General features: G+C 40.8%; 1 protein-coding gene across 10 annotated transcripts in view; it reads left to right on the plus strand.

Annotated features, from left to right (window-relative positions):
• Nucleotides 1-17,586, plus strand: part of myt1b (myelin transcription factor 1b) — a 162,636-nt gene extending 145,050 nt beyond the window's left edge. For 8 of the 10 annotated variants that reach the window (XM_061793462.1, XM_061793480.1, XM_061793500.1 and 5 more), the window contains 12 exons: nt 110-297; nt 2,350-2,607; nt 4,008-4,162; nt 4,335-4,397; nt 6,987-7,055; nt 7,361-7,423; nt 7,788-7,868; nt 8,390-8,611; nt 8,914-9,005; nt 9,124-9,227; nt 11,309-11,452; nt 12,795-17,586. In XM_061793462.1, coding sequence (XP_061649446.1) covers nt 110-297; nt 2,350-2,607; nt 4,008-4,162; nt 4,335-4,397; nt 6,987-7,055; nt 7,361-7,423; nt 7,788-7,868; nt 8,390-8,611; nt 8,914-9,005; nt 9,124-9,227; nt 11,309-11,452; nt 12,795-12,938 — 1,583 coding nt within the window. In that variant the 3' untranslated portion in view covers nt 12,939-17,586. Of the gene's footprint in view, nt 1-109; nt 298-2,349; nt 2,608-4,007; nt 4,163-4,334; nt 4,398-6,986; nt 7,056-7,360; nt 7,424-7,787; nt 7,869-8,386; nt 8,612-8,913; nt 9,006-9,123; nt 9,228-11,308; nt 11,453-12,794 lie in introns of all 10 variants that reach the window. The other 2 variants (XM_061793510.1, XM_061793521.1) reach the window with 2 other exon arrangements.
• Nucleotides 17,587-20,463: the final 2,877 nt, after the last annotated feature.

The following is a 20,463-nucleotide window of genomic DNA, read 5'->3' on the forward strand; positions in this document are numbered from 1 at the left end:
CCATGTTTATCCCTCTGGTTGGGTGTGATTGAATCTCCAATGATATACACATTGATGATTACATGATGATATACTTGATTACACCTTGATGCGCATACCTTTTTTGCAGGTAAGCCCTCATTCGCCAAGTCATCGTCGCCCAGCCTTAGCCTCCAAGGTTATGGCAAACCTTCCTCCTTGGCCTATGACTACTCCCATGATGCCGAAGCTGCCCACATGGCTGCTACCGCTATCCTCAACCTGTCTACACGGTGCTGGGAGAAACCTGAGAACCTTAGCACCAAGCCACAGAACAAGGTATGCCACTACCATCTAAATATTGCTGGAATAACACATTTGTGACCTACTTCTTAGTATTTTTTATTCTTGCAATCAAAAACACATTATTTACAAAGTATGTCATCATTGTAACGATCACTCCTTTTATCTGCATTGTCGCATGACACTTAATAGGGCACAACAGTCTCCTCTCTTCATATTTCTGCCCTCCCACCAGTTGTGTATCATCAAATCGGGCACTGACTCACAGCAACAGCTGTGCTTGAGATGCTCTTGCATCACTTATCCCGTTCTCTTTCATCCTTACATCCCACACACTTCTCATGTTGCTGTTGAATTTGGCCCACAGCCATTACTTTTCCACCACCAGGTAGCCTTTTTTGTTAAATAATCTGGAGCGCAGATCTCACTCTCACTCCATGCCGTACAATCTTTCTTTCATTTTCTTTATTCTGTCTCTTTTCATCATTTTTCACCATTCCACTCTTCTGTGCTATACATGGCTAATACCCTGTAATACTGTTTACCCATCTAAGCACACCAGAGGTGTAATTGGCGCGCCATTTGGGCCCATATTGTGACTCTAACAACCAGAGGTGGGTAGAGTAGCCAAATATTGTACTCAAGTAAGAGTACTGTTACTTTAGAATAATGTGAATTAAGTAAAAGTAAAAAGTAGCCCTCCAAATATTTACTTGAGTAAGAGTAAGAAAGTACTCAGTGAAAAACTACTCAAGTAAAGAGTAACTGTTGAGTAACTTCTGAATAATAAAAAAAATTATAGCATGGACGTCAAAAAAGTTAAAAATTGATAATATATGGGACTCCACACACATCAGCCACCATTTCAATTTTTAAGTGGCCAGAAACCCAGAACACATGCATTGGCCCAACAGAAACATTATTTGCTTTATTCGCGTAAATGACTGAATGAAAAAGCTGTTTGCTGAACACACTTATTGGTAGTGTGTGTGTGTGTGTGTACGTGAGCGTGGTGTGTGTGTGTGTGTGTCTGTGTGTGCGCGCGTGTGTGCACAAGAAAGAGAGAGGGAGAGAGAGAGAGAGAGATTAAGATTAATTTGACACGTGTCCCCAGGAAACAGGGTCTACAGTGATTTGTGACCATAAAATATGGCTAATGTTGCCAGATGTACTGCCAAAACGACAATAGAAGCATCTGCAACTTACTGCAAGGTGTTTTCTCAAGTTAGAAATGGGCTGAAATACGATGTTTGTGCACAAGACTAAAAGGTGTTGTTTTTCCGAGTCTGTGAAGTAAACACTCGCGGGGCTATTTTTTTCCCCCCAAAATTCATGGACTCCCTTGTGCCATTTGATTGGTGAATTGAAGTCAAATGACATTAGTGATCACGCTGGATTGGCGGAACGGCGCCCTATGTGGAAGTCGAAGATGAACTCTAAAAATAGATCGCGCACGCAATAAATAAAAAAAGTAGTGAGCGGCATGTCGATCATTGTAACGGAGTAAAAGTATCAATTCTTTTTAACATAAAGTAAAATTAAAATGTATGGTGCATTCAAACTACTCTGACAAGTACAATTTATCCAAAATGTTACTTCAGTAAATGTAACGGATTAAATGTAGTGTGGAACTGTACACCTCTGCTTACAACTCTAACAAGGACTGATGTGGAATCAGAGTCTGAGCCAGTTAAAAATCAATAATGGAACAATGAGCACAGCAACATGGGACATTTCTGGGAACTGCTCCCATTTCCTCTCCTCCTCTATCCCTTTGATATTCATTTTTTTTAGCCCACGATCAGGCCATATGCATATCGCCATTTTTGAAGAAATCAAACCAAACAGCACAGGGCATCTCATCTCTTCACCTGGCAGTACCGTTAACTGGACACAGAGAATAGACAGACCCACTCTTCTCTTCTGCTCAGTATATTCACCTTTCTTGAAAAAAGAGAGCAGTTTTGCAAAGTGAAAGTAGCTTCATATTATCATACCATAAAGCCTTAACTAATCAATTATGTGAGATTTCATCATCTTTACATTTGTTGTGCGAGAATGCAAGCTCAGTCCTGAATATTTCTACAGGAAATGGACATTGAGGTGGATGAGAATGGTACTCTGGACCTGAGTATGAAGAAGCCCATCAAGCATGAGGGCAGCCTGTCTGGCACCAGCCCGGGGGTCCGTTCCCCAGACCCTTCTTCTTCCTCATCTTCCTCTCTGCATCATGGGGAAAGCAGTGGGATGACATCACCAAACCTACAGAGCTACAAACAGGAGGAGTGGGAGGGGCCTCTGGATTTTACCAAACACAACCGCCAAAGGGAGGAGGAAATGGACGAGGTCAGTTTGTTGCGACTGCACAAAAATCAGGCATTATATCCTGTGCTGCTCATCAGAGGGGAACTGTTGCAACATAAAGAAATCCCGTAAGACAGTTGAAGAAAAAATAACTTGTTTATTTCCTGTAGCCATTTTCTCTTTCTATTGTCCATTCATGTCACAGAAAGAGTTACTACTCAGTTGAAACATGTGTCAGGTGCATTGCACCATCCTTTCCGTATGCTAATCTCCATTGCTTTGAACTTTTTCAAAAGAAATATGAAGAGCACGATTTTCTTTTTTATGACAATACTGTGCATTGAGAGAAATCCCTATTACACAAAAAGTTATTCAACTCGAAACAGTAGGCACACAGTAATTCAAAAACTTCCATCCATCCATTTTCTGAGCCGCTTCTCCTCACTAGGGTCGCGGGCATGCTGGAGCCTATCCCAGCTATCATCGGGCAGGAGGCGGGGTACACCCTGAACTGGTTGCCAGCCAATCGCAGGGCACATACAAACAAACAACCTTCCGCACTCACATTCACACCTACGGGCAATTTAGGGTCCCCAATTAATGCATGTTTTTGGGATGTGGGAGGAAACCGGAGTGCCCGGAGAAAACCCACGCAGGCACGGGGAGAACATGCAAACTCCACACAGGCGGGGCCGGGGATTGAACCCCGCTCCTCAGAACTGTGAGGCTTGACGCTCTAACCAGTCGGCCACCCTAAATGCCGCCCTAATTCTAAAACTTTAAAAATATATTTATAACGAATAAAAATGCAACCTTTGGCAAGGCAACATTTACATGGATTGTGCAGAAATTGGGTTTTTAAATCCCACAAATCCATCTGGCCAGTCTCATACAAATTATGGTTAGTTAAAAAGTGGAAAAACCAGCATCCTTTGAGTACGAGACTCAAATGTGTTGAAAGTGAGAAGTGACTGCAATCACTGCTATAAACAACGTCAGACCCCGAAGAGCTTAGTGTGAGCGTTGCCATCACATCAGTTTTATCAGAACTTGACAACATTTATTCATTTTTTCAAAAAGATCATCATTCATCAACAAGCATCTGTCAAATTTTGTCATGTTGTCATTTCAGTATTGAACAATGACATCTCCCCAGTTGATGTGCAACTGGCGGCATAATTTGATTTTTAATGATCTGATGGACTCCTAATGAATTTGACAAAAAAGAGCGTTTATCCACTCCCCTCCCAAGTACATGCCTTTTCCCAATGTTTCTATTGGCCCTTTTCCTGGATTTATTAAACCTTCCAGATACACTGATAGAAAACTATGCTGAGAAAAGCAATGCACCTATAGCCACACGCATTAACGTAACTTGTTAAAGTCAAAGGACAACTGAGGTAATGTACTGGCCTATTAAATTAGATTTCTACATTTTCCAGATGGATCATGCTGCACAGTCGTATGTGTCATCTGACCCAGAGGACAGTGACATGATGCAGGACTTAATGGAGGACAGGAAGTACCCTGGAGAAGTCACAACCCCAAACTTCAAGGTCAAGTTCCAGCCCAAGGACAGCAAGAAGGAGTTGCTGTCGTAAGTAGCAAGACTACCGATAGTCCCCATGGGAACGCTTAGGTAGTCTCCATATGAGGCTGCACATACAGTAGGCATAGGGATTCGGTATCTGACACGGTGTCTATTATGTTTTAAAAACTGTCAAAGCGTAAAGTCCTTTTTTCACATTTTTGTCTTGGTTACTTTCCAGATGCCCAACACCTGGCTGTGATGGCAGTGGCCACATTACAGGGAACTATGCATCTCATCGCAGGTACACATTAGTGCAGTGCGCACAGTTTGCTCATGTCTTATTTAATGGCCTTTTTAAATGAATAAAATGCATGAGGCACTTACAGCACCAGTGATTCTCAGTGTGTGGTACGAGTACCACTAGTAGTATGTGGGTTCCCCCTAGTGGTATGTGAAAGAATCACTAAAATTAAATACAAATTACAATTACAGCAATCAAACATACTAGAATGAAGCGTGTAGCTATGCATACAGTGGGTTTGGAAAGTATTCCGAACCCCTTAAATCTTTCACTCTTTCTAAAATCATTTAAGTTCATTTTTTTCCTCATTAATGTACACACAGCACCCCATATTGACAGAAAAAAAACGGAATTGTTAAAATGTTTGCAGATTTATCAAAAAAGAAAAACCGAAATATCCCACAGACATAAGTATTCAGACCCTTTGCTGTGACACTCATATTTAATTCGGTTGCTATCCATTTCTTCTGATCATCCTTGAGATGGTTCTACACCTCCATTGGAGTCCAGCTGTGTTTGATTATACTGTTTGTACTTGATTAGGAAAGCCACACATGTGTCTATATAAGACCTTACAGCTCACAGTGCATGTGAGAGCAAATGAGAATCATGAGGTCAGAGGAACTGCCTGAAGAGCTCAGAGACAGAATTGTGGCATGGCACAGATCTGCCTCTTCTCAGCGCAAGTCACATGAAAGCCCGCATGGAGTTTGCTAAAAAAACACCTGAAGGGCTCCAAGATGGTGAGGAATAAGATTCTCTGGTCTGATGAGACCAATATAGAACTTTTTGGCCTTAATTCTAAGCGGTATGTGTGGAGAAAACCAGGCACTGCTCATCACCTGTCCAATACAGTCCCAAAAGTGAAGCATGCTGGTGGCAGCATCATGCTGTGGGGGGTGTTTTTCAGCTGCAGGGACAGAACCGCTGGTTGCAATCGAAGGAAAGATGAATACAGTACAGTACAGGGATATCCTGGACGAAAAACTTCTCCAGAGTGCTCAGGAACTCAGACTGGGCCGAAGGTTCACCTTCCAACAAGACAATGACCCTAAGCACACAGCTAAAATAACGAAGGAGTGGCTTCAGAACAACTCCGTGACTGTTCCTGAATGGCCCAGCCAGAGCCCTGACTTAAACCCGATTGAGCTTCTCTGGAGAGACCTGAAAATGGCTGCCCACCAACGTTCACCATCCAACCTGACAGAACTGGAGAGGATCTACAAGGAGGAATGGCAGAGAATCCCCCCAATCCAAGTGTGAAAAACTTGCATCATTCCCAAAAAGACTCATGGCTGTATTAGCTCAAAAGGGTGCTTCTACTAAATCCTGAACAAAGGGTCTGAATACTTATGGCTGTGTGATATTTCAGTTTTTCTTTTTTTTTTAATCTGCAAAATTTTCAACAATTCCGATTTTTTTCTGTCAATATGGGGTGCTGTGTGTACATTACTGAGAAAATAAATGAACTTAAATGATTTTAGCAAATGGCTGCAATGTAACAAAGAGTGAAAAATTGAAGGGGGTCTGAATACTTTCCGTACCCACTTTATAGCCTGTTTAAAACATTTTTTAAAATCCATTACAGTACCTTTCTTTACACAAACGTTTTTACTTTTCAAATACAGTACATTTACAAATACAAATACACATCAGTTGTATCCAACTTTTAAGTACAATACATGTGTAGTTCATCTTTAACTGTTTATTTTCATCAAAAAAATAAGTATAATTTTGATTTAACTTATACTGTATGTGCAGTCCGTTTTGAACTGAATTTTTATTTATTTTATTTTTATTTTTTATTTTTTTAAGCACAGTCTTTGTGTTCAAACTGCATAATGTTATAGTGACTTGCAGTAATAAATAGGAATGAATCCTCTGCCTTGCTTCTGATGAACACAGACCTACTACGTTACTGTATTTTAATGTTGGTCGTAATGGTGGCACTTCGAAAGCCAAGTATTTTTTGAAGTTGTACTTGGCGTAAAAGGTTTGTGAACCACTGAGCTAGACTAAATATGAGGGAAAGTACAGCACTCTCTGCTACTGACTAGGTTTTCTTGCTGCTCTTTATAGGGCCAGCGACCATGTTTTGGTAGCTGTCTAAACGGACACCACATGCGTTATTATAAGGCCGTAGACTTCATGGAGCACTTTTATATGTGCCATGTAAAAAAAAATCGACTAACGGCAAAACAGGGGTGTTTATTTATATACATGAATGTTGTCACTCATTCACTGTTCGGTGTTAAAGATGAAGATGAAAATAGAAATGCACAAGAGATGTTGCTGCTGTCCACTCTGCTCCTGAATTCAAAGCACAAATTCAAATGTTGTTTGACTTGTCACTCCAGAGGTAATAATGTAGTGAACCACCAAGAGGCAAAGACGGCCATTGACACTTAGATATGCATCAGTGATTTACTGCTTGCCGTCTGTCCTCTTTTTCCTAAATGACCTTGGTATGGCTTGCAATCTTGATTCCCCTTCACTCACGTCTTTTTCCCCTCGCTACCTTCTCCTCTGTCTTCATCCTCTTCTTCTGCCTGTCCTTCACTCTCTCTCCTCCCCCAACCCTCCCTTCAGTTTGTCTGGGTGTCCTCTCGCTGATAAGAGCCTCCGGTCCCTCATGGCGGCACACACCCCTGAACTCAAGTATGTCTGCGCTACACCTTCACTGTCTTCTCACAGCACTGCTCCTGACACCAACGACACACAGCTTTGATTCTGCTTACCTTTTGTTGTTTGCTGCTGCCTCTGTTCAATCTGGGCTGGGACTATTCTTGCTTTGATTTCAATTGGTGTCGATGTCGATGTGCAATAGTACTGAAACAAACCCTAAAAAGTGTGGATTTAAAAGATGCGCAGTATATACAGTGGAAACAGTTTACAATAGAAGACTTTCTCTCATCATCATCATCATCATCATCCTGATTTTCATTGTCATATCCCCACCCCAGATGTCCCACTCCGGGATGTGACGGCTCAGGTCATATCACAGGAAACTACGCCTCCCATAGAAGGTAACACACAAACAAAGAAAGGCTCATTGCAACCACTTGCACAAACATTATTATGCACACACACAGTCAGTCAGAGAGGCTCAGTGACAGTTCATGGTAGAATTAGACAGGGACTACACACACACACACACACATACACACACACACACACACACACCCACACACCCACACACCCACACACACACATTACTATAATTCTATGATTTCGTCCATATTTGGCGTTTAAGTTGAATTGGTTTGTGATTTGGTTGAAGAACCTCTGTGATAATATTCTTCCTTGCATTGTTCTCTCTCTTTATCAAGAAATCACTTGACCAGCCCTTTCTCAACCTTATGTTATCAACTCCATACTTTCTGTTTTCAGTCTCTCTGGGTGCCCGCGTGCCAAGAAAAGTGGAATTAAAACTCCTACCAAGGACAACCAGGAGGACTCGGAGCTTTTAAAGTTCGTAAAGAAAGCCTTAATGTCTGCTTTTAGCAAGACTTACGTAAAATGCAATGAAGGGAGAGCGAGGAAAGTCACTGTGAATCATATGCAGAGGTAGCGACCTGTCCACGTGATTGCATCAGTCAGGCCCTGACTCACAGGGAAAGACATTGAGCTGCACATAGTGACTGTGAAAGTCAAGTAACGTAGAGCACATTGTCAATACATATGGAATACATGAGCTTCATGTTGCATTTGCACAAAACAGTAATGTCAACATGATGACGAGTAGCACATCTCTCCAGTAGTGTTATTGTTTGCATGATATCATGTAAATGACTGAACTGAGAAATATTTGTTTGCCTGAGGAGGGTGTGTAACTTGAATCTCTTCTTCAGGTAATGTTCTTTGATTCTCCTTGTCTAACCTTTGTCCTTCCTCACTCTTTTCTTTCCTACTTTCGCTCTCTCCCTCTCTCTCTCTCTCTCTCTCTCTCTCTCTCTGGACTTCTTCCTGTTCCTCCGATTTGCGTCTAGCAGATGTCCGGTGCCGGGCTGTGACAGTCTGGGACACATCAGCGGGAAGTACGCCACGCATCGCAGTGCCTACGGGTGTCCACTTGCAGCCCGCAGGCAGAAGGAGGGCCTCCTGAATGGCACACCCTTCAACTGGAAGGCATTCAAGACAGAGGGACCGACGTGTCCAACCCCGGGATGTGACGGCTCTGGCCACGCTAACGGCAGCTTCCTCACACACCGCAGGTAAGCTACAATCAAAAATAGATCTTCCTTATGAGACATTACTTTGTTCATTCCAACAGTTAGTTATACAGTATGTGAAAACCCAACATCCAGCTTCAAGTAAGAAAGAGTTGAATTTCTGATTTAATGTAGGAAGTGAAGGAGAATGTAGTTTGTCTTGCTTTTTTATGGGGATTGGGAATCTCTTTTGGACTGCTTTCTTTACACTGTCACATCATTTTATAGCAGTGTGAGTGTATAGTACACCAGATGTAATAGTGCATATACACATTATGATGTGTGTAAATGTGTGTTTTGTGCAGCCTCTCAGGATGCCCCAGGGCGTTGTATGCCAAGAAAAAAGCCAAGTTTCCCACTGAGGACTATTTGAGTACCAAGTTCAGAGCCAGTGATGGTAAGACATGTTGACAAACCCTCTCATCAAATGTGTGTGTTTGTGTGTGTGTACAAATATTTTTAAGCAAATGCACAGCTGTAAGTGAGTTCAAACTGATCTCATTTTTTTTGTTTAGTTCTGGACAATGACGAAGACATCAAGCAGCTCAACCAAGAGATTAATGACCTCAACGAGTCCAACAACGAAATGGAGGCAGATGTAGTCAACCTGCAAACGCAGGTGTGTGTCTGAGTTGTACAACTATCTTCTCAGCCAACTGATTTAACATAATATTCGTTGGGCTATGGCTACTATAAGTACAGTGAAGCATATTTGCGGTTCAGCATTTGCAAAATCACCTATCGTGTATTTTTTAGACCCTATCCTTCGTTATTCGCTGAAATACTTGCTTATTCACTTTTATGTGTTCAGGCCACAGTCATATCTAATATTTGTTTGGTACTACCTAGTAGCATCTTGTTGTCAATGTTGAACTGAGGGGAAGAGCTTCATTTAGTCAGCCCATAGCTTTGTCTAAAAGAAGAAAAGTGCTTTGCCTCCATCGTGTGGCATCTATAGTCCATTACAAACCTTTTTGTGTAGGTTTCAGTTAATCAGGGACTTTTGCGATTAGCGGCAGGGCTCCATCCCTATACCCCACGAATAGTAGGGGTACACTGCATGTCTACGCCGACAATGTTTTTAGATAGTCTAATTTGAATTATCTCAGTCAGTGTCCTCGTTGAGGCAAAAGATCAGCCAGTTTTGTTTTTTTTTTATCACAATGATGCAACCACTGCTTTAGTTAGTGAATGAAGAACAAAATACAACTTTGTATATGTAAAAAAAATATTCCTTCTCCAAATCTAACTGTATGAACCAAACCGCTGTAAAATCATATAGTTATTGTGAACTTTACAACATATTCATTTAGGGTTACATCTTGCATTTTCCTTTATTTGAGCTTAAATTGTTTTATTTGTCTGTTTCTATCCTCTGTAGCCTCCCTGGTGTGTTGTGATGTGAATTTGTTGAAGTTGTATACTAATATTGTATTCAGAATTTCAAGCACCCTCTACAATTGTCTACATTGTGTTTAATTTAAATTTTAAAAATACAACAAAATACGACAGAACCTTCAAGATAAACACAAGCCATTCTGGGACGTGGGTCATGTTTTTAAATAAAGTTTTAATATTCCTAAATCTCATGTGTGAGAAGGAGTTAACCACTGTAATATTAATAGTTTCAAACAACAAAGCTCTTTGAACAATATTTCACTGCATGGCACAGAAATACTCGGCAATGCAGGACACTCATTTTGAGTGGAATCTGCTTTGTTCACATAACCTCCAGTGTATAAGCTTATTGTCATCTCTTAAATTCCCTTGTTAATTTTACTTATTCATTTTTGTGGGGGGGGGATAATGTCATGAAAACCCCCAAGTCCAAAGGAATTAATTAACTCATGAACTGAGCTCCCACATTTAAGATATATTTTTCTCATAAATGTTTACCTTTGGGTTGTCCAATTTTAAGGTACATACAGTACTCACAGAAATGTAGGGATATTGGGCTTTTGGGTGAAATTTCAGAATGAACATAAAATGCACAATAACCTTTAGAGGTGAACCTAATTTGACCATCTGTAAACATTCCAATGCACATGTCTAAATGTTTCAGTACTTTTTGCACAACTTGCTATTGTCTAATGGGAGCTGAATGGCAAAATTTACAACAGGTGATTGATCTATGACTGGACCAATGCATTTCTCGGTTCAATTAGAATTGGCATTTTACAGTCCTCGTCATTATATTGTTTGCATTTTAACATCATGAGACCAATATGACACCTAACAATTGACAAGTTGCTGTCAAATGGAAGTAGCCATTGAGCTTGGCGTGTCACGAAGTGTCAGCAGGTTGCAACCGAGATACAGAAAGACTGGAAGAGTCACAGAAAGGCATAGAAGTGGACATCCTTTGGGGGGGGGGGGGAACACCTGTTGTGAATTTACCATTCAGCTCATTTTAAGAGAAAAGCGTGTGCAAAAAATACTGAAATATTGAACAGTGTGTGCATTCAAAAGTTCAAATTAAGTCCACATGTAAAGGTTAAGCACAGTGTATTATAGGTTCATCTTGAAATTTCACCCAAAAGCCAAATATGGTTCCTGTTGGTATTTATTTTAACAGGTAGGAATCCAGCACCGTGTGCTGCATTGGACATCATGGATTGTCCATGAGCAAACAATGAACTGCAACTGATATGGTGGTGTTGAATGAGCATGACCTAACATGGGCAACTATTTGCGTTGCAGATCACTTCTATGGAAAATAATTTGAAAAACATTGAGCAAGAGAACAAGATGATCGAAGAGCAGAACGAGGCTCTGTTCATGGAGCTATCTGGTCTGAGCCGGGTCCTGATCCGTAGCCTGGCTAACATACGCGTGCCACACATGGTAAGTTCTTGTCGACACACACAGATAGACAGACACACCGAGGGCTCTATTTTCGAAGCGCAAATGCTGGTGGATCCAGATTTTCATGCAAGCGCAAGGCTCGCTGGGCATGTTTCCCAGTTTAACAGACCGGTCTGCGCCAAGCTGGGCATTCTGGGGCAATGTGGGAGTGTCCTTGTAGATGCAGATCATGTCTAAGTTCTGGTGCAGAATAGACTGCTGGTCTAATGCGATTTGGATGAATTTGATTGGGCGCAGGCAAACAGATACCAAGCTCCGCGGACATATTTAAGTTGCCAGCGGATATCACCAGCTCATTCTGTATTTAATTAGGGTACCTGCTCACATTGTCTGTTGCCACAGTGAAGTGAAAATGCTCCACTCACGCGCGGCAGCTCGCTCTCTTACACAGAGAGAATGGTTAATGAGTTGCCTGTCTACATATTTGCAAAGGCTCAGTTTTTGTGTGATCATATAATTTAAATCATCCATCCATCCATTTTCTGCACCGTTTATCCTCACTGGGCCCGCGGGCGTGCTGGAGCCTATCCCAGCTATCAGTGTGATTAGGCGGCACGGTGGCCGACTGGTTAGAGCGTCAAGCCTCACAGTTCTGAGGACCCGGGTTCAATCCACGGACCCGCCTGTGTGGAGTTTGCATGTTCTCCCCGTGCCTGTGTGGGTTTTCTCCGGGCACTCCGGTTTCCTCCCACATCCCAAAAACATGCATTAATTGGAGACTCTAAATTGCCCGTAGGCATGACTGTGAGTGCGAATGGTTTTTTGTTTCTATGTGCCCTGCGATTGGCTGGCAACCAGTCCAGGGTGTACCCCGCCTCCTGCCCGATGACAGCTGGGATAGGCTCCAGCACGCCCGCGACCCTAGTGAGGAGAAGCGGCTCAGAAAATGGATGGATGGATGGATAAGTGTGATTATGAGTAGGATTCCAATGAATTACCAGATATGCCGGCCTCCACAACGCCAGCTCTCTAGGCTTAAGATGAGGATGGTGGAAAATCACTAGCTTGCCACCTTTACACGGAACAAGGGGAACTGCTTTGATTGGTGGTGACTGAAGTCGGCAGTAAACACTTCCACAGCAGCGCTGCCCGCCCACTCTGCGCTTGTCTAAGAAATTACCAACACCGATAAAACCTGCCCCTGGCGCAGAGTTGCGTTGCCCACCGTGCAAGATTTACGCCGTTCACGAAAATAGAGCCCATAGTGCCTGCGCCTGTACAGGCTTTAGCCTATTGGTTAGAGAAGGTTGATCCGGTCCCATCCCGGCTATTAGTTTTGCTACTTGGTCTCAGTTGAGATTGGTTGTCATTTGCACCACAGCAGGAGCCCATCACGGAGCAGAACTTCGACAGCTACGTGAACACTCTGACCGACATGTACACCAACAAAGACTGCTTCCAGAGCCCTGAAAACAAGGCTCTACTGGAGAGCATCAACAAAGCTGTGAAGGGTATCAAAGTCTGAGACACACATACACACACACACACAGACGTGGAAGAGCGAAGCTGTCCTAAAGACCGTGACAGAGTCACAGGGATATTGAAATATATCAAGTAATATAAATCAAAAACAAGAAAAAGGGAATTCAGGTTATATAAATAAACACAACCCAGGGAGCAATCTGTGAGCAGAAAAGGACGCGGACCAAAATCCCCATGATGCTGCTTCTGGGATCACTGAAGATGTGAAGAAGAAACGAATCCTTCAGGCAGAATGGATGGACTACAAGGCTACTATAAGCTAACGTATCTGGGGCGTTCATTATGCTCTATGGTCACTCATATATCGCCTGTGTGTCCTGAGATGTGTTTAAGGACAATTTCACTGTTGCCCAGATGATCCTTTTTGTTAGTTAGTTATTTTGTTTGTTTGTTTGTTTGTTTGTTTTTGATTGCTTGAAACATGGTGGATGGCGGACTTGTAAAGGAAGAGGAGTTGAACATTAGTTCTGTAGCATTCACTGTGGCAAGTATGTGTGTGTTCACCAGCTCTGAACAGCCCAGCGACCACACACACAAACACACACACACACACACACACACACACATGCACACAAGCAATATGGAGCATGCACTAAATTCAATGTGTGTCTGCTTTGTGTTACTACCCCACCAAAGGAGTCAATGCGATGTTGATCCCATTTTGTGAACACATTTAAGTGGCAAGCTGATCTAGGACCAGCGAAGGTTGCGTTCTTTCTCCATGCGACATAAGCAGCAGCAGATAAACAACTTTTGTTTAATTGTTTCAAAAAACAGACACGCGCGTAGTCATAGTGTGCACGCATTGCAACTTAAGTTAGTCATATCAATAGTTTTTATATCAACATAGGAATTGCACTTAATTTCATTGAATAGTTTTGTGGTACAATAATTATTGTTATATATGAATTATTTAAATTTGTGAACTTTTAAATTGTAACTTATTGACATTTATGTTATTGAGGTTTATTTATTTGAAGCAATTTATTTATTGAATTTGTAACGCAAAAAGAATGCATCTTTACTGATTAATATGGAAGCAATTTACAGATGTCTTGAGAATCTTTATAGATAAAGGTCAAGGCATATTTTTTTTAAAAATACTTTTTAAAACAAATGTTTTATAACAAAAATACACCTTTTGCCCATTATTCTTTTTTTTCGTTTTAATTATGTTCTTTCTGGTTCTCGTATGTTCCTAAACACACGACTGAAAGAAAATTGAGGAAATATGTATTTATTATTTATTTAATATGAAAGAAATCGACTGATGGCTGTATATTTATTTTGTTATTTATGTGTGTGATGTGACTATGATGAGTCTGAGTAGTCTTAAAGATCCACTGACAATATTTAAATAAAGACAAAAAATCAGCACAGGTATTGTTTGATTACTTAGGCCTAAATGCGTAGGTATGCCTGGAGCTGAAAACTGAAAGTAATTACTGTTGTCTTGCTCTCTGCTCTCTGTATTGTTTATGCCAGCTCATGTTTGCTTGTGTGACAGAAAACCAAGGAAACTTAACAAAAGAAGTGACCTCCCCAAGCATTTTGTAGCAGCCAACATAACTCACCCCAAACTTCTGTAATGTACTAAAGATGCTTACACAATGCATTTGGTAGCTATTTTGTATTTGTTTTTGATTTTTTACATCTGTTATTCCAGTCCAATGATGCATCTGTGCACTTGTGTTATTAAGGTTGGCTTTCAAACACACATATACACATACACAAAGCAAACTGTAGGATGGCCTCCGTTTGACAAAAATACACACCCTTGTAGCCTTACTGTAGATCTTTAATTTTTTGATGCACAAAGTGCCACTAAAAGAAAAGGAAAAAAAAAAACTCTCTTTATTTCCAGATTCTTGGCATTTCTGCAAAGTTCCAATGTCTGGTCCTGGGAAGACCATGGCATCGAGAGAGTGGTGATTGTTTCAGATGCCTTTATTTCTCTGCCAAGATGGCCATAAGTACACTATATATTCATTCTGTATAAATAGATTTTAAAAATGCTATATATATGAATATAAACATACATATATTTTTCCAGTGTAATTGTGGACTTGCGCTTCTACTCCTTTTCAAAGCATCACTCGCTGTGTAGAAGAGAGGTGAGGGCTGTAAGCAATAGGAGGCAGTTACACAAAGACCCGTTCAACTGTGGCTTTAAATACAACACGCTGGAGTTGAAGGCAATTAGGCAAAGTTATATGTTACAGTATCCTAGAAAAGTGTTACCACTCCACCCGCTTTATTTTATTTGTCTGTCTTTAATCCAGAGATGTAAAAAGAAACACATCTACTGCCTGTATGTCGTACCGAATCTGAGATTGATACTAGATGTTTGGCTCTTTATTTGTGTCATGTAACTTCCTGTAGAGTTGATGGGGGGGGGGGGGGGGGGGGGGAATGGGAAATGAGGGGCGGAAAAGATGATGATGATGATGATGATGGCTCCGAATAATGTTCTGCACATATTGTTTGGCTATGTTGTGCAGTTATTGTAATGTTACTGGTCACCACCAGCTGATCCTCTTTAATGTTGAAACAAGCAAGTATAGGAGAAGTGTTAAACCTGCCTTTCTGAGTGGTCTGTCGCAGCTTACTGTGGTGTACAGTATGATCCCCGTGTGTAATTCTGATGTCAAAGGCATGTTGTCAGTGTGCTTCTAGCAAATGTAGAATGAAACTCCTATGTGCACTTTCTGAAGAACTGTTGAAAATGGCAGCATATGAATCCTGTTTGGTCCAAAAACAAGCCTCCGCCTTGATTCTGTGGCCTGTACTGTCAGAAATATAGAAGGAAGCAAAACTGTTTCACCCCCCCACCCTTAAAATAAAACTAAAGAGATGAGCTGCTCGCTGAGTTTGACTCTCAGCAGAGTGACACGTCAGGTCAGCAGTCAGCTGAGGCCTGGAGCACTAAGCAAGAAGGCATAGTGTGTGTGGGAGTGGGAAATTGATTTGCCAGGCTGCACAATCGTTTTCTTTTTGGAAGTGTTTGTTCCATAAATATGAATCCATCACTCAAAAGAATATCAAAGCTCTTTATGACCCGCCCTCCCGGTCCCCCTTCTCTTCATGTCTTGTGTAACCTTTCCTCGGGAAAGATGGTTTGAATGCATTTGGTTAACGAAGTAGCATATTCTCTCTTTCTTTCTCTCTCTCTCTTGAAATGCACGAGAATACTATCCAGGACTGAATATTCTCGCAATTTATTTAATATGGCATGACCCCTTTTAAACTGCTGGATGAAATTGTCTGGCTAGGTATGTAAATTATTATCACAGAGGCCGTAAAAGCGTAACATTCTCAAAAAATGTCAGTCACAGTAGCCCAGGGGCGCTAGTTCTGTGCCCACACACTGTATGTTTGCTTATTTTCATTAAATTGCCCAATGATGGAGTCAGGAGTTGCATTATTACTGTTATAAATGTGGAAATGTCCTTTACAAACAATGTGGTCAGGGCCCACTATTTCTCACCCCAGACTTTTTGGGGTTTTTGTTTTTGTTTTGTTTGTTTGGTTTTTTTTGACGTAGTGTCACTTTCAGGGAAACCAGCCTGGACCAAAATCCAGCAGCGAGTTCAAAATGTGGGATTTGCTTTCTGGTTTTAGTTCAGGTTCTCATCACACACAGTGTGGACCTGAGGGAGTAAAACGGCAAAGTTTGTGTGGCACTTTTCATCAAGCTGACTAAAACCAAAAGAGCCCCCCCACCCGCATCTCCCTCCCGCTGTAGTTTCAAGCTGTGTGGTCTTATCATGTGTGCCTTTCTCATGCCACCCATTCAAAAATAATGGTATGTTTACACTGTTTCAAACACCGCTACACAGTTTGGACTGGATCTCTTTAGTAGAGGACGTGTTATAACAAACCCTAACAGGCAACGTTTTTGTTCAGGCAAAAAAACAACAGCAACAACAAAAAAAACTGTGATCTCATCTGTTGATTCAGGTACCAAACTGCATGGACAGTCGCTGTGAAGGAATTTTAAAAAACAAAACAAACAAAAAAAACAACACCCCTAGATACTGCATCAGTGTGCAGGGCATTATTTTGAAACAAGTGGAAGTCTGTACATATTTATATTAAGAGGATACAGTGTTATAGTTGTTGTATTGAAGACAATTGGTGATAAATCGTTTCTGACAAAAGAAAATGCATCCACAGCCAAGGCTTGTCCTGCTAGCACATTTTTACAGAGATGAGCTATTTTTACTGGTGATTTTCTAGGCATTGATATTGATATCTTTTTGAATAAGTGCAAAACTTCCAAACTTAACAAGCACTTCCACAATGATAGATTGTATGGTCCTTTTTGTTACTTTTGTAGACGTGGTTGTTTCTTTGCTACTGCACCATTTTATAAAGTGGAACAGGTCTTGGCTGTGTGTCCTCGGGGTCTTTTTTCTTTATGGTTTGAAAATATGATTGCCTTTTTTTCCCCCAAGTAAGATAATGTAGTTTGGCCGAATTTGTGACTGTGTGTTTGTGAACTTGTGTACATGTTCCCATGTTCCCGTGTCAGTGTTCTAACCCAGAGAAGTGATGTCAGTTATTGTGGGCGTATGAATCATTTTAAATGTTCTCTATGAAACACACAAATAAAGAATCATAGACAAGGACCACTCTGTCCTTTCAGTGTTGTGTGACTGTGTTCTACTTCATGAAAATTATTCCGTAGACACCATCACATGCAGAAACCTCGTTTAAACACTATGTTGGTTTTTTTGCCTACACTTGTACTGTTCAATAGTTCAACATGATTTGAGAAAATCCTTTTTAATGTGGCCAAAAATTGGTTCAATAGGGGGCTTTTAACACAAAGTTTGAAATAAACTTAGTCTAAGATTAGGATTTGTGTATGAGCACAATTAAATTATTATATATGGCTAAGGATAATTGACACACTAAACAAAATGGGGGCCTCAGATTGTTATTGGTATACAATTGCGTTACATGCCACTTTCCTGTTGGACTGTACTGACCTCTGGTGGAAAAGCAAGTAAACTCTCCTGATGCGGAGACCATTTACATTACAGTAAAGACATATAGGAAAAGTCAATGGTGGCTTAGTGCAAGCACCATTCATTTCTGGATGTGGAGAGGTGAACATCTCCTGCTCTGAAGGGAGTCTCAGAGTCTCCAGGAGTCTTCAAGAACACCGAAAAGGGGCTAGATTTGTTGCTGGTCACTTAAAAAAAATAAGATGCAAAATTGGCAAAGCTGGGTATGGCCACTCGCTTCATTGCATGCACAAGCTTCACCCCAGCTCATCATGATAATGAAAGCTATACTCAGTATTTGCATGAGACAGAATCTATCTAATATTGATCCTTTGTGACTTTTCACCGAGGAATGTCAAAAACCTTTCACTGATTTACTTTTAAAGCCACTATGAAACACACCAAAATTGTTACGCTATGTGTTTAGTGTTTTAACTTCGACTTATTTTTTGACTGGACATCTGCAGTTTTGTACTTTTTTTTCTTTTCTGATTATCCTGTGCTGCGATTGGTTGTCAACCAGTCCAAGGTGTACCCAAGAACTCAACCAAATTCAACTGGGGTAGGCTCCAGCTCACCCACAACCCTAATGAGGACGAGTGGTATAGAAAATGGATCTCGTCAGCTAATGTCGTCTTTCTGGAGACTGAAGGAGCTGATAGGCTGGAGAAAAAACACAGGCAGGCACAAGGAGAACATGAAAGCTCCACATAGGAAGGGCGGAGCCCAGATTTGAACCTCTGACCTCAGAACTGTGAGGCGGACGTGCTAACCACTCCATCAATGTTTAATATCGAATCCAACGATACTACCTTTTTAAATACCAGAGCAGCATACACAAACCGTCAAGTAAGTTAAGCTACACTTTTTTTTCTAAAAATGCAATTTTGGAATTGTTTTAAACAAACTGAACTGCCTGATATGAAGTGAAACCTTTAAAGCTGAACATACCAACGTGGTACAATTTGGAGTTATTACACCAAAATGTTCTGGAAAAATGGGCCTCAACATTCAACCAGACCTTGGAGTTTCAACCATCAGCATCATGCATAACGCCATGCGAGATGTCAACAATACTCGTGAGACTTTAGCTCACTGAGTATCAAAACAAAGGTGAGTAGCGTATGCAAATACTGTACTCAAGTAAGAGTACTGTTACTTTAGAATAATATGACTCAAGTCAAAGTAAAACGTAGTCCCTCAAATAATTACTTGAGTAAGAGTAAGAAAGTGCTGTGAAAAAAAAACTATTCAAGTACTGAGTAACTTCAGATTTTTATTTTAGTTTTAAATCAGAGCACAGACATCAAATAAGATGAAAGAATAATGACTACATAAAATATGCATGTGCAAATTCAGATATTGCTGAACATAATACAAATCAAACATAATAAAGAAAATATAAAATAACAAATAATACACATCCAAAACAAAAACATCTGCAACTTTTCACAAGTTTAAAGTGGGATGAAATATCCATGTTTGGACATTTACAAGACTGCACTGCATGATAAAGCTGATGTTCTTCGTAGTCTGAAATGTAAACAAAAGTCACACAGCAGATTATTTTTTTTTTTTAAGATGAGTCACTGTGATTGGCCTGCGAAGACATGTGACTTTCTTGTGTCGTTTGACCGGTGAACTACAGTCAAACATCACTGTGGTTACATTGGATCGGTGCAACGGCGCTGTTGCGGAAGTCAAAAAAGAAAGTCTAAAGATACATCGCAATAATTGAAAAATAAAAGTAGCGAGCGACATTATTGTAATGGAGTAAAAGGACTGTTTCTTCTTAACAAAAATACTCAAGTAAAAGTACAATGTATGATGCATTAAAATGACTCTGACAAGTAATTTTTTTTCCGAAATGTTACTTGAGTAAATGTGTTACTTGTGTAAATGCATTTTTCCCCCAGTCTCTTCCTTATTGTTGAGTCAGGAACACTGACCTTAAATGAGGCAAGGGAGGCCTGCAGTTCTTTAGATACTGTCCTGCGTTCCTTTGCAACCTCCTGAACGAGTCATCGCTATGCTCTTGGGGTAATTTATTTTAGACTGGCCCACCCTGGGAAGGATCACCACTGTTCCATGTTTTCTCCATTTGTGGATAATGGCTCTCACTGTGGTTCACTGGAGTCCTAAAGCTTCAGAAATGGCTTTGTAACCCTTTCCAGACTGATAGATGTCAATTACTTGATTTCTCATCCATTCTTTAATTTCTTTGGATCGTGGCATTTGGTGCAGCTTTTTTGAGTTCGTTTGGCAAAATTCATTTTCTATTTAAGTCATTTCTTAATTGAACAGGCCTGGAGGCAATCGGGCTTGGGTGTGGTTCTGGTTAAAGTAAATGAAGTCAGCTTTCCAAAACATTTGATTACTCACAGTTAATTCATGATTTAACAAGTGGGGCAATTACTTTTTCACACAGGGCCAGGTAGCTTGGTATAGTTTATTTCCCCATGACTAAAATTATCATTCAAAAACTGTATTTTATTT

Source organism: Phyllopteryx taeniolatus, chromosome 1 (genome assembly GCF_024500385.1).
Source record: "Phyllopteryx taeniolatus isolate TA_2022b chromosome 1, UOR_Ptae_1.2, whole genome shotgun sequence".
NCBI lineage: Eukaryota > Metazoa > Chordata > Actinopteri > Syngnathiformes > Syngnathidae > Phyllopteryx > Phyllopteryx taeniolatus.